The sequence below is a fragment of the Hipposideros armiger genome, unplaced genomic scaffold, assembly GCF_001890085.2.
Source record: "Hipposideros armiger isolate ML-2016 unplaced genomic scaffold, ASM189008v1 scaffold_253, whole genome shotgun sequence".
Taxonomy (NCBI): domain Eukaryota; kingdom Metazoa; phylum Chordata; class Mammalia; order Chiroptera; family Hipposideridae; genus Hipposideros; species Hipposideros armiger.
The window spans coordinates 1,509,266-1,524,442 of NW_017731603.1; the positions used below are offsets into that span (position 1 = coordinate 1,509,266).

General features: G+C 38.3%; 1 protein-coding gene across 4 annotated transcripts in view; it reads right to left on the reverse strand.

The window, feature by feature from the left end:
* MS4A5 (membrane spanning 4-domains A5) overlaps positions 1-15,177 on the reverse strand; it is a 48,371-nt gene that overhangs the window by 9,355 nt on the left and 23,839 nt on the right. For 2 of the 4 annotated variants that reach the window (XM_019656021.1, XM_019656020.1), the window contains exons 1-3: positions 7,986-8,453; positions 3,315-3,443; positions 816-872 (exon numbers count right to left, since the gene is read on the reverse strand). In XM_019656021.1, the coding sequence (XP_019511566.1) occupies positions 816-872; positions 3,315-3,443; positions 7,986-8,138 (339 nt within the window). In that variant the 5' untranslated portion in view covers positions 8,139-8,453. Of the gene's footprint in view, positions 1-815; positions 873-3,314; positions 3,444-7,985; positions 8,454-9,035; positions 9,112-15,177 lie in introns of those variants that run through there. The other 2 variants (XM_019656022.1, XM_019656023.1) reach the window with 2 other exon arrangements.

Here is a 15,177-nt window from a genome sequence, read left to right on the forward strand (position 1 = left end):
AATCCTCCCATCCCCCATACACTGTGCCTGCGTTAAATCCCATTTAATTGGGGGAGGGGTACACACTGGACAAATGAAGCTTCTCAGGGGTAGCACTGCACTGCATTTTGATGCTCAGGTAAAAGTCATGACCTATTTACATTTTGGTTTTATGGCTGTTTAGCTATACATTATATTTATTTGCAATTTTTTATTTCTTCCTAAAACTACAAACCTACAGGAGATTTACTTTGCTGAAAAAAATTTGTTGGCTTATTAATTAATAGCTCATATCTTCAATACTTTGAGAAAAGTAAAAATATCCTACTTATAATTTATCTATAAGTTAAAATTTTGCAGTCATTAACACTATATTATTTATTTTTAGATGCTGCTTATCAAGGTAGTTATGTTGTCTACATAGTGTCCCTATCATTTGAGTCAAACTACTGCTTATCAAAGTGTCTGTTGTGAAATCAGCACTAAAAATACTTGCAGAAAGAATGATGAGTTGCTGAAATAATGACACCCGTGCTGTCTTTGAGTTGAGGAACTTGGACAGTGATTTATTCTATACCTCAGTTTTATATTATATTATATAAAATATAAAATCTATAAAATCAGAATTATATTAGTTGACCTAGAAAACTCTCTTCTGGAACTAATGTTTTATGACTCTATGAAAAAAAAGAAGCAAATAATATTGATTGGTATCAGTAATTGACTGTTTGTGGAATTATAGTGGCTTAATGATCTTCCAAATTCATTCCCAAGGCCAGAATGATTTATTTATTTCAAAATTATAAATTTTTAACAAAGGGAAAAATATAACTCACCAGAGTTTCTGTGGTTTTTCTTTCCAATGCGACTAGGAAGGCTCCAGAATTAATGAACTGTTAAAAAGAATATCTTGGTGACGGACATGTTCAGCTGATATTGAAGAGTTCTCACAGAATAGACTTTTACATGTTTCTTTTACAGAATTCACTTCATACTTCACACAATTCTCAGGGGTATGAGAAGGGTGAGATGCTTTGTGTGATTGTGCATAAGCGAATAGTAAACAAAATACTGGACTAGAAATTTGCTTTAGCCTTAACTATTTATTTGAACATGAGAATTTTTTTTTAACCTCACTATTTTTTAACTTCACTAGGCTTTAGTTTTCTTATCCATCTTCCTTTTATAGTGACTGCAGACTCAGCTTGGATATCCTGACACACTATTGTCAAGTCAGTTTACAGCCAATATGATCAGATTCCATTATTCTTATAAGAAACATCTTTCACCCCCATTTGCAATCCAATGTGTTCTCTTGGATGGGAACATAGGTAGAGTTGGAGCTAATATTCTGAGAATTTTGAAAACATCCCGAGAATTTTCACAGCGGTGAGTCATCTGTGGTGTCACCATTGTCTAGCATAAACTTCAAATCTGATCACAGCACACCCACGTTTAAATTTCTCGTTGCATTGCCTGGTGTTTCTACGGCTTCATCCCTCCACTCTTCGTCTCTGCGCTGAACTCTTACAGCTCTCAGAATAGAAAGTGTTCTCCTCTGCCTTAAGCTTTTTCCTCATGTTTCTCTTTTGGCAAACAGCAAGATACCACTACCTACCCTGACACACAACCATCCCCTCGTCCCTTCCTCTGTATATGCCCTCATCTGATTAACGTCCTTTAAAATGCAGTCAAGCTGGAGACGCCTCTGGGCAACTTGCCCTCTGTTTTGTAGGTGCTTTTCCTCTAGAGGCAGTTTGTGTGTCCTCTATCACCACGTATCGCACCACATGGTAACTGACTCTCCACTCAGCTGAGGGCTGCCTTTTCTCTGAATCCCTATACACTGCCCATTTTCCAGCCCCAAAGTAGGTACTAAAATAGTGTTTACTGAATGTGATTAAATGTGGTCAAATAAAAGTGCTCTGTGCAGCTCAAAGGTACGCCTGAGAAGCCTTCTCACTTCTCTGAAGAGTAAATTGATCCTTCATCTTGTTTTACATATGCATTTTGTACATCTCTGTGATACCATTTGTCACACTGCCTGGAAATGGCCTGTTTACATGTTTTCTTTCTTGCTAGACTGAGAGGTATTTGAAGGAAGAGCCCATGTATTATTATTTTTGTTTGTTTGGTGTTTGTTTTCCCCCCAGTTTTATTGCGATACAATTGACAGACACCATTGAATAAGTTTAGGGTGTGCAGCATGATTTGACTTACATAGATCATGAAATGATCGCCACAATAAGTTTAGTTAACATCCATCATCCCATATAGACACAAAAAAGGAAAAATAAAGAAAAAACTGTATTTCTCCTTGTGGCGAGAAGAACTTTTCAGATATACTCACTTAAAAAAATTTCATATCACATAGCAGTGTCAACTGTAGTCACCTTGTATAGAGTTGTAGGTTGCATCCTCAGTACTCTGTTCTCTTATAACTGGAAGTTTGTGACTTTTGACCACCTTCATCCACCTTCATCTTTCTCATACTCTCTGCCTCTGGTAACCACAAATCTGGTCTCTTTCTCTTTCCTTTCTTTTCTTAGATTCCACATATAAGTGAGAACATACAATATTTGTCTTTATCAATCTGTCTCATTTTACTTAGCATAATGCTCTCAAGTTTCATCCAGGTTGTCACAAGTGGCAGGGTATCCTTTTTTATGGCTGAATAATATTCCACTATCTATCTATCTATCTATCTATCTATCTATCTATCTATCTTCTATCTATCTTTCTATATATCTATCTACCTAATATATCTATATCTATCCAATTATACCTAGATTTAGATCATAACTTCTTTGTCCATTTGTCCATAGATGGACACTTAGGTTTTTTTTCATGTTTTGGTTATTGTAAATAATGCTGCTATGAACTCGGGGGTACAGATATCTCTTTGACATAGTGCTTTTGTTTCCTTTGGATATATTTCCAGCTGTGAAATTGCTGGATCATGTGGTAGTTCTAGTTTTAATTTTTTGAGGTGACTTCACACTGGTTTTCATAGTGAGGGCCCACATATATTAACTTTGGATCCTCATTGCCTTCCCCTATGTATCTGGCTTATAATAAAAAGTAATTAACTTTGAATGAATGCATGGATAAATGACTTCAAGACCCAAAGAAATATTCCCAAAGGAACTTCAAGACACAATATGGGATGTCAGTAACTCTGATGAATTAAAGGGAAAATAATTTCAACAAGGTTGATTTTTATTTTAACTTTTCACAGCCTATCATATAGCTGAATGTAGCTCATTTTACAACTAAGAATTCTCTTATATGCCTGTTGGCATGGATTAAAATTGAGCTCGATTGACTATACTCACCAAGATGGAGCTCCAGAATGGATACCCTGTAACAAATATAAAGGGGTACCTTGGGTATGGGTTTTCAAAGGTGAAAAGAAAAATAACTCCAAAGGAAAAGTTCATCAGTCCAAACAAGATCTGGATAGTCTGTAAACAGAGGAAAAAAGACATGGTGAAGAAAAAGCAAAATGGTGGGTTCTTTCGACAACTTAGATCTCCTTTTTGTAAAAGGATTTGACAATTGCCCTGTTTTATAAATAAGGGAAGGATAGCAGAAGCCCCTTTATGATGCACTCAGGCATTTTCTTGATACCTCTCTAGCTGGTATTTGGTAAAAGGTAAAACTATCTAAATCAATACTCCTGAAAATATAGTCCATGGGTCAGCAGCTGTAGGATCACTTGGGAATTAGAAATGCAAACTACCAGGCCCAATCCTATACTAACTGAATGGAATCCCCAGGTTAAAATTAAAACTAGAACTACTATATGATCGATCCACCAGTCCCACTTCTGGCTATATATCCAAAGGAAATGGAATCACTACCTTGAATAGATAACTGCACTGTCGTGGTGTTCAGTGCAATATTATTGACAATAGGCAAAACATGGAAACAACCTATGTGTTCACTGATGGATGAAAGGATAAAGAAAGTGTAGTGTGTATATACAATGAAATACTATTCAGCATAAAAAGAAAAGGAAACCCTGCCATTTGCAACAACACAGATGGACCTAGAGGGCATTATGCTAAGTGAAATAAGTCAGAGAAAGATAAATATTGTATGTTTTCCTTTATATTTGGAATCTAAAAACATCAAACTCATAGAAACAGAATAGAATGGTGGTTGCCAGGGGCAAAGTGGTGGGCAGAATGGAGAGAGATTGGTCAAAGGGTACAAACTTCCAATTATAAGTTTTAGGATCTAACGTACAGCATGATGACTAGAGTTAACAATACTGTATCTTATACTTGAATGGGCTGTGAGAGTTGCGCTTTAATGTTCTCACTATAACAGCAGAATTGTTATTATGTGAGGTGAAAGGTGTGATAACTTTTTGTGGTAAACATTTTGCAATACATGTGTATATCAAATCATCACATTGAACACCTTAAATTTACACAATGTTAGATGTCAACTACATCTCAATAAAGCTGGGGCGAAACCTCCAAGTCTTTAGCATATACATGCTAAAGTTTGAGAAGCAGTGGATTCTAAATCACTGGACCAGCCTGGCCTCAAGCAGAAGTGGATTGTTAGAAAACCCTTCTGTTGACAATGAACCCTCTGAGCCCGTGGAGGAATTATCACATCTGTGGGTTCAGAGCACTCCCCATCTTTTCTATTTTTTCTTCCCATGTCACTACAAATGCACTTTCTACACCTGTGATGCACTACAATGCCAAGCAGTGGTTTGATGAATGCTAGGGGAGATGGATGAGAATGACGTGAAGAATGGAAGGTGTGGAATGTATGAGTCTATCCTCTGCTCTCTTTCATTCCCAGCCCACCTTTCTCAGTCTGACTAATCTCATTGACTTTTATAGCAACTATTTCCTGTTAGTAGGTGAGCTATAAACGATATTAGTTTCCTCAGCTCCAGACCCACATTTTTAGCTCCTGACAAACATCCCTACTTGAATGTCCCACAGTTACCTTATATTCAATATGTCCAAAAACGAGTTCACTTTTCTCCCTTTAACCCTTTCTCTTCTTTCTCTGTGTTGCACATTCTATGGGTTTTGGGAAATGTGTAACAAGTATCCACTATTATGCCATCAGATATTTTTCCCTTTCTATCTCCCCTTGTCCCCTGTCTTAGTTTATGCTTCTATAACAAAGTGGCATAGACTGGGTAGGCTATAAGCAACAGAAATTTATTTCTCTTGCTTCTGGAGGCTGGAAGTCTGAGAACAAGGTGCCAGCAAGGTTGGGTTCTTGTGAGAGACCGCTTCCAGCAGCAGACTGAACTCTGTCGTATCCTCACGTGGTGGACAGAGAGCTAGCTCGCCCTGTGGCCTCTTAGAAGGGCACTAATCCCAGTCCTGAGAACTCTACCCTGATGATCTAATTATTCCCCAAAAGACCATCTCCAAATACCATCGTATTAGGATTAGGGTTTCCACACATGAATTGGGTGGACCACAAACATGTAGTCCATAACATTCTGCCCCTAGTCCCCCAAAATTCATGTCCTTCTCACACAGAAAATATTTTCATTCTGTCATAACAGCCCCAAAGTCATATCTTATTTCAGCATCAACTTTAAAGTTAGAGTCCAAAGGCTCATCTAAATGTCATCTAAATCAGATATTGAGTCAGGCTTGAGGTACGATTCATCCTGAGGCAAATTCCTCTCCAGCTGTGAACCTCTGAAGCAGCGGTTCTCAACCTGTGGGTCACGACCCCTTTGGGGGTCGAACAACCCTTTCACAGGGGTCACCTAAGACGGAAAACAAAATGATATTTACATTATGATTCATAACAGTAGAAAAATTACAGTTATAGAGTAGCAATGAAAATAATTTGATGGTTGGGGGTCACCACAACATGAGGAACTGTATTAAGGGGTCGTGGCATTAGGAAGGTTGAGAACCGCTGCTCCAGTTATGTGCTTCCAAAATACAATGGCAGCACAGGCATAGAGACACAGAGGAAAAACTGAGGGTTGCTAGTTGGGAGGGGGTGGGGATGAGGGAGAAGAGGAAGGGATGAGACAATACAAATTGGTAACAAATTGGTAAAATATGGCCTCAGGGATAGAAAAAGACAGTCTGGGGAATATAATCAATAATGTTGTAAATATTTCTTAGGGGGCCAGATGGACTCATGTCTTGTGGGGGAGACCACTTCATAGTCGGTGTAGAGGACTGACCACCACACTGTATTTCTGAAGCTGATGTTGAATAATATTGTATGTCAACTATAATTATATATACATATAGTCACGGGACATGGAGTAGAGAGTGGGAATGGAGTCAATGGAATTGTAATAGATAAGCATGATATCGGGGGGGGGAGGGCAATCGATGGGGAGAGGGGGGTTGTTACTTTGTGAGGGTGAAAAGGATAACTATTGCATTGTTCTGTACTCCTGAAAGTAACAATAATAATAATAAAAAAAGAATAGACATTGCTATTCCAAAAGAGAGAAATCGGAAAGAAAGAAGGGGTGATGGGTCCCAACCAATGCAAATTCCACTAGGTCTTAAGGCTTCAGAATAATCCTTTATGGCTTGATGTTCTGCCCTCTGGATCCAATGGGATGGTGGTCTTTCTTTCAGGACCCAGTGGGGTAGTGGTCTTGTTCCTACAGCTACACTGGACAGAGGTTGGGTCCATAGGCTCTGGCCGGCCCAGTCCACATGGGTTCTGGTGGCTCTTCCTCTGTGGCTTTTAGCAGAGGTCGTCTGGCCTCTTGAAACCCTGGTGGTGGCCTTGATGATGCCTGAATCACCTTTAGCGTTCTTCTTCCCTTGTCTTAAAGAACAATGTGCATTCACGGCCCGATAGCTCTACTGCCTCATTCTGTAAAATCCAAGCAATCTGACAGCTTTCCTTCTGTCCTCTTCCCCTTTACTTCAAACTGACAGTTTGCCTGTGGGGTGGCTGATTTTAGTTCTTGGTTCGCACCCACACTAACCTCCTAATTAAAAGGCTCTTTGGCCACACCCCTCATGCTCCCTTCCTAACACTCTTTCTCAGTTTTTGCAATATGGCTAGGCTGAGAATTTTCCAAATCTTTAAGTTCTAATTAACTTTTGCTTAATAATTCTGTATTCAAGTCATTTTTCTCTTCTTGCATTTTACTGTAAGTAGTCAGGAAGAACCAAGCCAATTGTTCAACACTTTGTTTAGAAACCTCCTCAGCTAAATATACAATTTCATGGCTTGCAAGTTCTCCCTTCCACAAAACACTAGAGCACAAACACAGTTCTGCCAAGTTCTTTGCCACTTTATAAAAAGGATCTCCTTTTCTCCAGTGTCCAATAACATGTTCCTCATTTTCATCTGACACCTCACCAGAATGGCCTGCCCTATCCATATTTCTACCATCATTCTGTCCAGGATGACTTGGGTATTCTCTAAGATGGTGCCTTTGTCTACGGCACTCCTCTTTTCTTTCTGAGCTCTCACTAAAATTGCCTTTACAAGCCCCTTCATCACAATATTAGCTTCTTCTAACATGATCCTAAAAACTCTTCTAGTCTCTAGCCATTACCCGGCTTCAAGGCTGCTTCCACATTTTTAAGTGTTTGTTACAGCAGCACCCCACTTCTCGGTACCAGTTTCTGTCTTTGTTCGTTTGAGCTGCTATAAGAAAGTAACATTGACTGGGTGACTTATAAACAATATAAATTTATTCCTCACAGTTCTGGAGGCTAAAAGACTGAGATCAGGGTGCCAGAATGGTCAGATTCTGGTGAAGACCCTCGTCTGGATTGCAGACTGCCGACTTCTCTGTCCTATCCTCACATGAAAAGAGAACTAGCTAACTCTCTGACCCCTTAGGGCACTAATCCCATTCATGAAGGTCCCACCATCATGAAGTCATTACTCCCCAAAGACCCCACCTTCAGATACTACCACGTTGGGATTATGGTTTCAAATATGAATTTGGGGAAACACAAACATTACACCTATAACACACCCTCAGTAGAATTTGCATTGGGGCATATCTTACTTACCCCAAAGATTTTCACGTTTGTAGCAAGGAATTTTGGAAAGGGAATGCTAGACTCATAGGTGGTAGCTCCGTAGTCCATGGACTGAAATTTGGGAACAGTAACCTCTGGAGGAAATATTAGAAACACAGGATGGCGCTCAGTGTTTGAATCCATGATGGCGTAGTTGGTGCTTTGAAGTGAAAAGATGGTTTAGTTGGTACTTCAGTCTAGACCATGTTCTTCTCCTGCACCAAGGCTGCGTGGAGCACTGGCATTGTTGTGCTGCATCTTAGAATTATAGAATCATAGAGTCACAGAGCCATGGAACCTCTGGACTAGTCAAGGACTCAAGAAGGTGAGTGAGTAAAGGGATGAGAGAACCTGACTGGTAGCCCTGGTTCAGTCAAAAACTCACTGTGACCTTGGGAAACTCAATCCCCCTCTCTTGGTTTCAGCTTCCGTATATGTGCCTTGATCAGCTTAGACTAGATGATCTATAAAGACATTTCAAGTCCCAAATAAATGAGTATTTTGAACATTTGTTCTGGTTCTCTGTCTTCAGGCAGGTAGAGACCCCACAGGCCATAACATTAATTAGCCGCTGCTTGAAGTAGACATAGTGTCTATGTAGCCTGTCACTTTTGTTGTTTTTGCCATCTGATTTAATTAGCTTTAGCCGTGAAGCCACACCTAAACTTAGTGGCTTCAACCAAACACCATTTGATTTTGCTCACAATTCTGTGGATCATATGGGGGGTTCCACTGTTCTGGTTGAGCCCAGCTCTTCTCTTCCAGGTTTTCTCATGCGTCTGCGGTTAACTGGGGAAGTGGCCAGAGCTAGATGATTTAGTATGGCCTCAATCATGTATCTGGCAGTTGGCAGACAATTGGCTCTCCTCTGATTCACGAATGTTTTTCAAAACTGCTGAATCATGTGTGCTAATGTACCGTTAACCTAAGCAAATTGCATGGACAATGCAGATCCAAAGGGTGAGAAAATAGTGGCTACATAGGAGGAGGGCCTGCACACAATGCCAACTGTCCTCTGTCTCTCACCGGGAAGCCACATACCTCAGCCTGTCCGCCGTACGCCTCTGACATTCACCGTCCCTCCACTGGAACCCAAGAACGTATTCATCAGCATGACCTAATTGTGAGAACAATATTGAGGACACCAAAAATATTTAACTATGACCTTCGGACAGCTGGACAGTTCTTGTTTTCTTGATTTAACAAGGAACTTCTATTGGCACATCCTTAAGTTCACTGATTCTTCCCTCAGTCATGTTCAGCCTACTGATGTGTCTACCAAAGATGATGTGCTTCCCTTAGTTTTCCCTCTGTGGATGTGACGATATATTTTTGAAGACTATGGTTGGGGTTTCAGTGAAGCAGTTCTCCTATACTCTCACTAACTCTCACCCCTCCATATCGCAAGGTCAATTTATGTAGAAAGGCAGTACACCCAATGTGAAAAGGTATTTCAAGGTCACTTCGCAAAAGTTTGAGCTTTGGAAACTTAAGGTTGAGGTTCGTGATGAAAAGGGACAAGTGTGGAATACTCAGTCTATCTAGTAATCAAGATTCAACAGAATAACAATTGAATACAAATACTAAATATACTTTATCATCCTAAGGAAGTCTTCTATAAACATGTTTTATACAAAAATAATATTAAGAATTTGTTGAATTATAGTGGAATTAATATGTTCACAATTCAAAAAATAAGAATTTGTATTTTCTCAGGACTTTGAGTGTTTGAAATATGTTTTTCTAAAAGGTGGTCAACCAGAAGATGCAAAAGAAATAAAGGTTTTCTAAAATATTTTGTAAAAATCCCCCAAGGAAACAGAGTAAAAATACTGGCTATGAAAACAAATAAATAAGTGAAAAGCCCTCAGCAAGTATTAGTGTCAAGGTGAAAAATGGAATAGATTGAGAAATGACCACTCTGATTTCACTGTTTAGTTAAGCAAAATAATAAAACAGTGTGACTGAGGAAAAGAAACTTGAATTTCCTTAAAAGTCTACATTTCCACATTTCTGAATCACCCACATGTGACTTTTAAAAAGTACAGTGTTTTTTGCATGTGAAACAAAGTTAACAGTGGTACTTTATCTTTTTAAAGTCCACAAAAGACACAATAACATATTCTATAATTTAACATTTAAAAATTGCCTTATACTATATAAGTTTCCTATGAAATGAATCGTGTTAAAGTTGCACCAGGATGTAATGGAGAGAACTTCATATCAATGATCAATTCTAGTATTAGACCTATGACTGTGGAAACTTAGGCAAGTCATCCAGCTTCTGGCTTCTCTGTGCCACATTTCCCTCTCCTATGAAGTAATGAATGGGTTGGACTAAATGGTCTCTAAGATCTCCTTCAGCTAAAATTCTAGAATGGAATAAAATTGAAAAAGCAATTGTATTTTTCACTAAAATAATTACTTGCTACTCAATATAATTACTTCCTTTTGGTAAAAGGACATGCCATTATACTCATTTTTATGGATATAGCACGGTTTTCTATTTATACAGTATGGCTATACAGCTATCTGATTTTTTTTATTGGTTTCCCATATATGGGGAAAATTGGATTTATTCTTTACATTATACACAAAAACTTATTTCAAGTATATAAAGGTGGAAATGTGAAAAGTAAAGCTTCAAACATGCTAGAATAAAATGTAGGAAAGATCTGATGTTTTTTGAAGAAGCATAAAAACTCTTATTCTTGCAAATGAGTCTAGTCCCATCTTAGGTGGCTAAGTACAGAGGATGCAAAATTATTCTTTTGATGCTGAGGTTTATTAGTTTAAAACTCTTAAAATTATCTTCTAAACTGAAAGTATATACTTTTGAATTCACTTAGTATTTCATTCATTTATTCACTTATCAAGATACCCTCCATTCAGTGAAATCTTAATCTTTTGACTGTGTTTTTATTTTCTTTTTAATAACAATAAAAAATATTTCATAGCCAGAATTGGACATGAAGATAGAATGATAAAGCTGGATAATATGGCATTTGGTTTCTAAAATGTGTGATTTAATTATAACATGAAACGATACAATTTCTTGTGTTGCAGATAAAATAGTATTAAAAAAATCTCAAGAGTGATTCTAAATGCAGTTTGAAAAATAGCAGCATTATTTAGAATAAATGTATGAATTCCCAGGGAGAATACTTTGAAGTTTAAAATTTCTCTTATTATATAATTTTTACTATGGCTTACTAAAAAAAAATCAATTCAATTACTCTATGAAGAGACATATTTATAGTAAACATAAAAATAAAGTGTGTTCTAAAAAAAAAAGGGTAAGGAAATAGACTCCATATCTTCATGAGAGGATCTGTACTGTCATATTGCAAGGACATAGATGAAGGGAGGGGAAGAATTGTGTCCATTTATACACTTTACTTTATCATCCTCTATTGTTTCCTGATAAGATCAGGCCTTCCTAAATGGAAAATCCTGAGTGACAGCCTCTAGCCACCTGCCAGTTAGAACGTTTTTAAAAACCACTCCCCTTATGATTTCTTTTCTCTGAATTTACCTTCCCTCATTTAATTCACTGTGGACATAGAATCCTAATGGTGACCATCCTTTATGAAAATCCTCTGATGTTGGGTTAGTGTTCTCTGAGTTAAGCAAACTCTATTTCAAATATTTTATAACATACAATTTCATCTTCATCACTCATGTTTTTAGCTTTCCCCTGGACCTTGTCCAGTTTCTTTCTCTCTCTCTCTCTCTCTTTCTCTCTCTCTCTCTCTCTCTCTCCATGACTAGAACAATGTTGTAATAGCTAGTATCAGACAAATGGTAAAAAGAAAAGATAACCTTAAGTTTTTATTATGCTTTAATTTATGCAAACAAATTCTGGAGAATTAGTTTGCAGCAGAAGACTCAGTCTTTGGAACATAAAAACCTAAAATTCATCCCAAGTCCTCCCTTTATTTATTAGTTATGGGGCCTTGACTAAGTGATATATTAACTTACATATTCATATTAACTTATATGTGTATTAAAATATTGCATTTCTTATCCAAAAGTAGAAAATAATAATTATTACCTTGTAGGGTTATTGTGAGTGAATTCTAAAGTATTTGGCATGGAGTGGATGTTAAATAAATTGTAATAATAAAAATAATAGCATTGAGTATATTTCTATTATTATTACCATTTTTAATCAGGATGGTCAGGTGTTTTGTTTTGCTTTAGGTCCACATTATTTCCAAAGTTCATTTTGGTTGGCTCTTTATCAGCTAAATGTCCTATTTATTTTTATGAGCTTGGCGATAAGGACATTGGACATGTCACAATGAGTTAGTCGAGAAGTTATTCTACCTCATTTCTCCATTTCAGGGAGGCTGTGGATCATCATAGTCTTCTGCTAGTAAACTAAGGCCCATCAATTCACAGATAACACTTATTTGTGCACCACTTTCCTTTCTTCCCATATCCTCAGGTTTCTTCGTATTTTCTAATCTGCCAAAACCTACTCTTTATAAGAATTACTCTGGCCTTCAGGTGGCTTGTAGAATAATGTATAATATCCCTGAATTCCTCAGTGTTCCCAAGTCAAGCTCTTATTTCAAGCTTCTTATTGCTAGCTATTGCAGGGAAGTTATGATGATCCAAGCGGTCAGAGTTCTGTGGTTCGCAGTCAGTGGGATAATGGCCTCTCCTCCTCACAGCTCTCGTCTGACTCCCCAGCTAGATCGCTCCAAGAAAGGCTCTCTGTGCTCTTTCTCTTATTCTTCTCTTCCTGCAGCTGATGCTCAATTTTATTTTTAAGTTTCTCATTTTTCTCTGTGTTGCAAAATCTGCCCCCTTTTAAAGATCCATATCCGTATCCTAGATACAACAGGAGCAGTCAACTAGTATAACCAGATGTCACCTGCTCAGGGGTCCTCAAGTCTTCTCGTTTTCTCTTGCTCTTTAAATTATAAATAATAATAGCTCTAGATCTTATCCCATGAATGATGATAAAACCCTGTTTCTGTCCCAGATATGTCTTGGAAGGGGGAAGTGGATACAAAGGGAGCAACTTGGGCTACTAATTTGCTTAGTGGTCTTCATCTTCGTATTTCCTGCTTCTGTTGAATTCTTAGTTTTCACTGTTTGTCTCAGCTTCTGTGCGTGCCTCTCCCTCAGGGCTCACAGGAATTCAAATCCCTGAGCTCCTCATTTTATCTCACCACTTTGTCCAGTGACAATAAGAGTAACCAGCCAATCTCATTATATTAATTAGTTTTCCAAAAATGTTCAAAAGCATCCTATGCAGTTACCCAGCTCCTTGCTTCTTATCAGTGGTTGATAGGAGTGTCCAATAGTTTGCATATCTCCATTGCCAGATCATGCCATGGACTATCAGTGCTTTCTTTATTACTGGTAATACACTTATTAGCATCTTTAAATCTAATCAGATTTCAGAGCCAATTCTAGAAACCTCAGCACCAATTCAGAAAAGTCATCTTTAAAATTCTGTCCCCCTAGGTATCATTTTCCATAAAACCTGTATTAGGGTTCTCCTGAGAAAGAGAACAAATAGGGTGTACACATACATTGTCAAGGAAACAGGGATCTCAAACCTACAGCTTCAAGGAACTGGGTTCTTCCAACAATGAATGAGCTTGACAGAGGATCCCAAGCCTCAGAACCACAGACCTGGCCCACACTATGATTTCAGCTAAGTGAGATGCAGCCAATGATCTAACCAGGCTGTCCAAGACGTCTGACCTACAGAAACTGAGATGATAAATTTGTGTTGTTTTAAGCAGCTACATGTGTGGTGATTTGTTACACATCAATAGGTAATATTAATACAAGGGTTTAAAGGTAAGGTTCTTACTATTTTCAGCAAGATTTGAAATTTTTTTGCCTCAGTGATTATTATTCAGAGTAGGAGGGCAACTTCTGTGACACACAATTCCACCCTTTCCTTGGCCTAGTACCATGTAAGATTTCTCTTGTAGATCACAATCCAATTGAATGTTCAGCATGGATTTAATCTATTCAGTTATTTATGGGTCGGGCTTAATTCTCTACAGATCTCAGTATCTCTGGGTCCTGGATTCTGCATCCGGCCAGAGTGTGAGGGAAGAGAGTATGAGAGCAATGCAGGGGATTTAGGGGTCAAGCCTGGAAGCAGTGAGCATCCCTTCCCCAGCACTCCATTGGTCATAGTCACCTTCTCACCTACTTACATGCAAGGGGGCTGGAAAGTGTAATCTAGCTGTGTGATAGCAAGTGAAAGTGCAAATGAAAGTGCACTTGGGAAAAAGCAACCCATTTTTTCCACAGGGTCTTGGGAACTGTAAGTATAAGGTAGTAGCATGGGAAACCCAATTCTTCCCAATTTTACCAAAAACAAACGTAACAGATTTTAGGAAAGACACATTGGGTTGTTGGAAAAGTCATGATGCATTTTTGCAATGAAAAACATAGAAAAAAATACATCATGACTTTTCCGAGAACCCAATATTACATTTGGAATAAGATAGTCAAAAAAAAATCACATTGCCTTTAAGTAAATCATAAATGTTCTGGCTTCTTGCAGCCTTTTGCACCTGGTCATATCAACAGCTGCTTCACACATTTGTATTTCTTTACTGGCTCCTTAAACACACCTGATTTTGTCAGTTCTAGACCCAAACTCATTGATGAGACTATATTAGGTATGTCGTAAAGAGGAGGCAAGGAGGAGAATGCCTTTGAAAAGCAGAGAGAGGGAATGGGGTTCTTGCAGAGTGGAAAGGTCACGATGGATCTGGGGGCTTCTGATTTGCTTCCTAATATCACTCCCAATGGGATGGAAAAAACTCAGAGAGGATGGGTACTTAATAGTCTTACATTTTTAAATTGTAAGTTTAGACCCTAGGAGGCACCATATTCTTATAATTATGGAAAAAACCCCGTGTTCCAAATGTGGTTCAGAAGCTTCAAGTTCACAAGACACAGAGGGTCTAACGTGAACTAAGACACTGAGTTTCTCAGTGGTAAGTGGTGTGGACTAGTCAGGGATGACATGGATCACCTCTTCAATGACTTGGCAGATCGCAGGACCCTTGTGCATCAGCGTGTGTGTGTGTGGGGGGGATAGATATGGGGTTAGGAATGGTTTCATGGGTTGAATTCTCAACGAATTTGACTAAGAATTGAAAATATATCTTTCCTTGGCTGTCGGTTGGGAGGGGGT